Source organism: Xenopus laevis, chromosome 1S (genome assembly GCF_017654675.1).
Source record: "Xenopus laevis strain J_2021 chromosome 1S, Xenopus_laevis_v10.1, whole genome shotgun sequence".
NCBI classification, from domain to species: Eukaryota; Metazoa; Chordata; class Amphibia; order Anura; family Pipidae; genus Xenopus; species Xenopus laevis.
The window spans coordinates 105,022,001-105,029,556 of NC_054372.1; the positions used below are offsets into that span (position 1 = coordinate 105,022,001).

General features: G+C 37.7%; 1 protein-coding gene across 9 annotated transcripts in view; it reads right to left on the reverse strand.

The window, feature by feature from the left end:
• Positions 1–7,333, reverse strand: part of eps15l1.S (epidermal growth factor receptor pathway substrate 15-like 1 S homeolog) — a 98,834-nt gene extending 91,501 nt beyond the window's left edge. For 8 of the 9 annotated variants that reach the window (XM_018239819.2, XM_018239818.2, XM_041574592.1 and 5 more), the window contains exon 1: positions 7,215–7,333. In XM_018239819.2, the coding sequence (XP_018095308.1) occupies positions 7,215–7,253 (39 nt within the window). In that variant the 5' untranslated portion in view covers positions 7,254–7,333. 9 annotated transcript variants of the gene reach the window in all.
• Positions 7,334–7,556: the final 223 nt, after the last annotated feature.

Here is a 7,556-nt window from a genome sequence, read left to right on the forward strand (position 1 = left end):
GGTATTGCACATTTAAAAAAAATTATCTTACAGCACAGCAGTAGAATGTAGAAACCGGTTCCACTTCCCTGACTGCTTTCAGGTGATTGATACTGGCACAAGCCTAATAAGCAACAAGATGGGTGAGGCTAGTTTGCTCAGGTAGAGAATATCAGAGATTCCATGTTAAAGGGGTTGTTCACCTTCCAAACACTTTTTTCAGTTCAGTTGTTTTTAGATTGTTCAACATAAACAAAGTCTTTTTTCAATTGCTTTCAATCTTATTTTTTTACCATTTCCCCAAATTTTTTATTTAAAGTTTAAAGGGGAACTCCAGGTTACAAACCAAAATTTGAGAGGCCCACATAACTCAGAAACCCCTTATATTCCTTATCACCGTTATCGGTTTCTTCAAAAAGTATAAATGGCATTTTCTGTACGTAAAATGTAGGTTTAAAGTTTATGCTTCCTGTCTCTGGTGTTTCAGTCTGGCAGCTCAGTGATCCAGGAGCAATTCTGAACTATTACAGAACCAGATTGCTGAAAAGGCAAAATGGAGAGCTGCTGAATTAAAAGCTAAATAACTTGTATACTACAAATGATAAAAAATGAAAATCAATTGCAAATTGTCTCAGAATATTACTCTCTAAAGCATATTAAGGGTAAGGCCACACGAGGAGATTCGGGGAGATTTTGTCGCCTGGCGACTAATCGTCTTGTCTTTTGCGCGACTATCTCCCCGATCTGCCTCGGCATTTTTCCCCATAGGCTAGAATGAAAAGTCAGTGAATCTGCTCGTGTGGCCTGACCCTCTCAGAGCTGCTTTAGAATGTGAAAGATTAAACTTTACATTTCAATATTAGAAAACGGTCACATATGGAAATTGGAAAGTAATTTGAAAAAGTTTTTTTTTAAGTTTATTTCTGGTGAACTGTCTGAAAACAACTGAACTGAAAAAAGTGTTTGACGGTGAACAACCCCTTTAAGCATCTAAAATATTAAAAGGTTAATTGCCTTTGACTGCCTCTTGCTGTACTACAGGTATGAGATGTATACTCGGGACCTGTGGTATTCCAGATAAGAAATATGTTCATAATATTGGAGTACTATTCTTAAAAGAAACTAGAAACATTTAAAAATATCCAACACCGTTGCTTTGCAGCCAGGTCCAGTATTGATTTAGACTTGCATAGTTACTATTAATTTTAAAGAACGGTTTGATTATTACAAAAAAAAAAAATGGAAATCAGTCCAAAAAATTAGATTTGTTAAATTGTGAGAAGCAGCATTCCCATATTTCACGTTGCGTTTCTGTGTAATAGAGCCTATAACTTTACATTAGTGATGTGCAGGTCGACAAAAATTAGACCTGCACCAAATCCCTCCCAACCCAGAACCCTACCTTACCCGGCACAGCCGCTCTCTTTTTATAGACCTGCCCATTTCTGATGTCACAACAGGGGGTGGAACAAGTATGCACCTATAAATAGAGGCTGTTGGGGCAGAAAGTGGCGGATGGGGAGAGTGAAAGGAAGAGCTCAAACCAAACCTGCCCGCTACCTAGCAATCTTGTCCAAAAGTCACATCACTACCGTACCTACAATGTAGAAATCTGTTCAATCTATTGAAAGGAGCCACAAGTACAAAATAGAGTAGCAGTTCCTGCTAGTTCATTAGAGCAGAGCTGCTTATCCATGAATTTTTTATTAAGGCATATAATTGTGCTGCTTAAATCAATCTTCATATCTCTGTACAGGAAGGAAAGGACATCTCTGTCTACCCAAACCCATTCCTCATCTCCCATCTTTAAACAAATCACACCCATGGGATTTCACAAAGGAAGTGAATCCAATAAAAACCATGGGTACGCAAAACTAAAGAGCCTAATTCTGACTATATGCTATTATTACTACTGAACAATGCACACGTTACGTAATATGCAGTAAAAATAAAAATTGATTCCCTTTTAAATGCCAAATGGCCATATTAAGTACTTAGCATTTGTATAAGCAACATATTATGAAAACACCAATGCACCAAAGTAATTAAGAGAACATCTACTCCTGTATCTAAGAGGAGTTATAGTAAGTATGTTTGTCTGTGTAAGCATACATAGCATTTGCTTTTTTGTCTCTTTTTCACAACTGATCGAATTAATTTTCATTTCAGTTTTCACCTTCTGCTGAAAATATAACCAGAAAATGCTTATGACACATAATCAATGGCTCTTTTAAGAGATTCAGTTACAATACCTTTTTTAACTGCATATTGGTGCATAAAAAGTATTTATGGGTCAGCAAATCTCAAGAAAAAAATGTCTTGTTCTATATTTTTCGAATTATTGTTCTTTCTCCTTTGGATACAAAACGCTAAAAATGAATTATCCATTTTCACATTTAGTACACTGGACCTAAAGAAAGCTGCATATCTAAACGGATCTTAAAAACCAGTGCAATGTACCCTCTCATCTAGGTCTCACAAATCTGTTGGTAGCAAAATATCATAAGAAACCCGATTAAGCAATATCAAATTAGATGACTCTCTTTGTAGCACTAGCTTAAAGGACCACTAACATCAAAAAGTGAAATTGTTTTAAAGTAATAAAAATATAATGCAGTGTTGCCCTGCACTAGTAAAACTGCTATGTTTGCTTCAGAAACACTACTATTGTTTATATAAATAAGTTGCTGTGTAGCCATGGGGGCAGCTATTCTAAGGAGAAAAGGCTCAAGTTACAAAGAAGATAGCTGAACATGATGTTAACTGTTATCCACTATTTATCCTGTGCCATATAGCCTTTTTTCAATTTCAGCCATTGCTACACAGCAGCTTGTTTTTATGAACTATATTAGTGTTTCTGAAGCAAACACATTAGTTTTACCAGTGCAGTGCAACAGTACATTATATTTTTATTACTTTAAAACACAAATTTTTTGGTGTTACTATTCCTTTAAGCTGACAGCTTTATAATGTGATGCTTTATAGAAAATATAGATAGATTGATAGATACACAGTAGTGATGTGCGGGTCGACCTTGCACTCCTCTTGGCGGGTGGTATCTATCAGTCATATGGGATTTTTAGGAGATCACAATTTGATAAATACGCTTTTAAAAATCACATGGGAATGAATTGAAAATGTGTGAGTTTTATTGTGGCGAGTTCTAAATTCACACTTCTGCCCCTAATTGCCATCACTATGGATTTGTGCAGCTTAGTTACTAAAACGTCATTTTAGTATTAGAAAAAGAAAATAGAATTATTTTCTTAAAGGGGAACTATTGTGAAATAAGGAACTTTCTAAATACAATCAACTAAAAATTCTGTTCCGTTTCTGAAATAATCAAGTTTATATTCACTATTCCTCTCTCAGCATCTGTTTTTCTTCCTTCTCTCTTCATGCAGCAGTTGGGTGTCAGATGAATGATCCAATATATCTTATAGGGGGGCTTCCTTTTCTAGCAGATGTATTAGAGCTCACTCAAATAACTGATTCCAGTATAGACAAAATCTAACAAAATAACTGCCTTTTGCACATAGGATTTCTGGTTAATAGAGTGAGCTCTAATACATCTTCTAGGCAAAAGGATATTGGATCATTCATCTGACACCCAACTCCTGAATAAAGACTGCATGAGGAGAAACAGACTCTAAGAGAGGGATAGTAAAGATAAACTTGATTATTTCAGAAATGGTACAGAAGTTTTAATTGATTGTTTTTAATTGATCTAGAAAGTTTTTCTTTCAGTATGATGCAGCTTTTATTCAATTTTCGCAATAATTCCCCTTTAAAATGGATTGTATGAGAGATGGTCTTTGCATAATTCAGAGCTTTCTGAATAATGAATTTTTGGAAAAAGGGACCCCATACAACATGGCCTTTACAGTGAACATCCAAGTTATAACAGGGTTTAACTTCTACTTATTTTTATATATGCAGATGGGGCATACACTTTTAACACTCAGTCCTGGCTCAGCAGCTGACCTGCAACAAAGTTTTATGTTCAACGCCCAGGAAAGACTTCAAAGTTGCACACAAGCCCAGGGTATGAAGCAGCTTTCACAACTAAAACTGTATGGGACATGACAGACTCGGGGTAGCCACATAGACCCAGTGTATCAAGCAGCTCCCACAACCAGAACTGGAGATAACAGCACAGGCCCAGGGGTAGATACACAGACTCAGGGTAGCTAGCAGCTCCAACAATCAGAACTGGAAAGGACATCACAGGCCCAGGGTAGCTAGCAGCTTCTACAATCAGAGCCAGAGGGGAAATCATGGCAGTACAATAAGTAAACTATTCTGCAAAAGCAAATAATAATCCATTTCTCAAAAGAGCAAACAGATTTTTTTTATATTCAGTTTTGAAATCTGACATGGGGCTAGACATTTTATCAATTTCCCAGCTGCCCCAAGTCATGTGACTTGTGCTCTGATAAACTTCATTCACTCTTTACTGCAAGTTGGAGTGATATCACCCCCATCCCCTTTTCCCCCAGCAGCCTAACAACATAACAATGGGAAGGTAACCAGATAGCAGCTCCCTAACACAAGATAACAGCTGCCTGGTAGATCTAAGAACAGCACTCAATAGTAAAAACCCATGTCCCACTGAGACACATTCAGTTACATTGAGAAGAAAAAACAGCAGCCTGCCAGACAGCATTTCTCTCCTAAAGTGCAGGCACAAGTCACATGACTGGGGGCAGCTGGGAAATTGACAAAATGTCTAGCCCCATGTCAGATTTCAAAATTGAATATAAAAAAATCTGTTTGCTCTTTTGAGAAATGGATTTCAGTGCAGAATTCTGGTGGAGCAGCACTATTAACTGATGCGTTTTGAAAAAAGCATGTTTTCCGATGACTGTATCCCTTTAAACACACTAACCTGTGGGCCGAGATGTTCATCTAGTTACCCACTAGCTGCTGTATTCTTAAATTATCATTGGATGTGGATGATTTAAGCTATGAACAATTCTAATAAACTTTTCAGTTGGTCTTCATTATCTAGCTTTTATAGTTTTTTTCACTATTTGCCTTTTTATTCTGACTCTTTCCAGCTTTCAAATGGGAGGGTCACTGACCCCATCTAAAACCAAATGCCCTGTAAAGCTATTTTTTTTTTGTTATGCTACAATGCATAGTTGCTAGGGTAATTTGGACCCTAGCAACCAGATTGCTGAAAGTGCAAACTGGAGAGCTGCCAAATAAAAAGCTAAATAACTCAAAAACCACAAATAATATACAATTAAAACCAATTGCAAATTGTCTCATAATATCACTTTCTTGTCTACATCATACTAAAAGATAACTCAAAGGTGAACAACCCCTTTAATACCCTTGCTTTAGTATAGTGATTAAAAAACTAGTGGCACATGGGCAACATGTTGCTCACCAACCTCTTGGCTGTTGCTCCTGGTCTTCTCAAAGTGTTTGCTTGTTGCTGAATTCCTGGCTTGGAGGCAAGTTTTGGTTACATAAAAACCAAGTGTACAGCCAAACAGATCCTCCTGTAGGGAGCGCTGAATTTTGCTCAAGGGTAAAAAAAAAAAAAAAAAAGTTGGGGGGCCCCCACTTTAGCACAGCATTTTGCGTGCTACAAAAACTAGTGTATACTAGTATACAAAAACTGTACTGTGATAAGTTATGGGATATATATTTCCTAAATGTAAATTACTATTTGCATCGCTTCTCCATATTATTTGTCATATAAAAATGAATACAACATGCATTAAATGCAGATTAATATAATGACTACAAGAATCCAATATGAACAATGGCAAATATGCCAGTAACTTGCACATGGAATCTAAATGCATTGCGCAGTTTTTTTGTGGTTTTATGCAGTCATAATGGACACAGAGAGATTGCATCTGCATACCACAATCCATTACAATATGCTCCATTACAGCTCTGGAACCTAACCGTCTGTCTGAAGCGTTATCAATAATAAAGGATAAAAAGGCAAACTGCAGTATTAGAAGAGATGCAGTCATCAAGCTTGAAGTTCCAGGGAGCTGGAGGGCTGCACCCTAAACCTTGATACTATGTATGTATTATACAGAAAAATAAACATTTATATTACAAGTTAGCAAATAAGTATAAACACTAAAGACCATAGTTGCCAAAAGATATTTCCACTTCTGAGGGGACCATAGAAAAAAATATGTATAATGGGTACAAGGCACATTAATAATGATGCTTTTCAGTAACTAGAGGCATAAACTATAACCAATAATCACTATCTGCTCCAAAACCACATTGTGCACATGTAAATGAATGTATTTTGCAAAATTATATTTCTTTATACGTAAAAAAAAAAAACAGTTTTAGGGTGGAGGACCCCATAAATTTCTTTTTTTATTGTTAGGTTAGAGGGGATCTAAAATGATTTTCTTGTGAGGCCCAATATCTAGTTATGCCACTGGGAGACATAGGAAGAGTTAACAGCAGACACCTATATTTTGGATAGAAAATGAAAAATACTGTTGGAATGGAATTCTGCATCCCAAACTGATTCTATTCTGTAGTAGCACTAAAGTGCACAGCATATGCTCCATCACCTCAATGTATTATACAGCAAGTCAGATATCCGTGAGCAGGACTGCCAGTTTCACATTACATTGGTTTAATGCAGATCTCTTCAGATGGTACACAATATACTTGGAAGGCATAAGCAACAGAAGGATAATACATATATGAGGTCATTGTGTAAGGCACAAGCAGAACAAACAGAGGATCCAGAGGTAAACAAGGTTAAAACTCAGGCAGTAACAGGAAAAGTCAAAGGGAGGGATCTGGATTTTGATATGAGAACTGCCTCTGAATGTTCTGCGTATGACGGTATCGTTTGTACTGCCAAGATACCAGCCCAGTAGAATGGCACAAGTTTAAGTTGTCTGAAAGGAGAGCTATATGTAAAGAAATGCAATAACCAGAAGGACAACACAACAGGATACAATAAGTACAAACGCACATCATTCGGACGAGATAGTGTCAGGGCAGGTCTGCCACACACCTGTAAATAATTCTCTATAGCTCAGATTTCTTGGCAGGACCCCTCCCAGGCCCTACGCTTATTTCATTCTACAGATCCTCCTAAACAGTGAGCAGAGCCCGTGTCACTGGATGGCATTCTGCTGTTCCCTGGCTTCTCTTCCTTTCGCCACTAGCCACCATCCCACGCCATCAGCAACCTCCCAGTCCCACAATGTCACTCTGCATACGATGGTTACCTGTGTGAGAGGGATGAGCGCCGCCATCTTTCCTGCCATCCTCGGGAGCGCGCACAGCGTCACTCCAGAACCGAATGCGCGCAAAATCGCAGCACAGGGGCGGGGCCTGGCGTCAAATAGGGCGGAGTGAGGATATAAAAAAGAAAGGGAGAAAGACTTATGTACAGTGAAATCTCGATTTTAAGCACCTTGCTTCTAAGTTTTTCCACATTTTTGTATTTGTGGTCCCACTAATTTATAAGGCATTTCAATGGGTGCATTTCCCAGATTTTAAGTAGTGTTTTCCCGGATTTTACATCAAAAATGTATCCTAATGTTCCCAAACATTGCTATTTCTGTGAA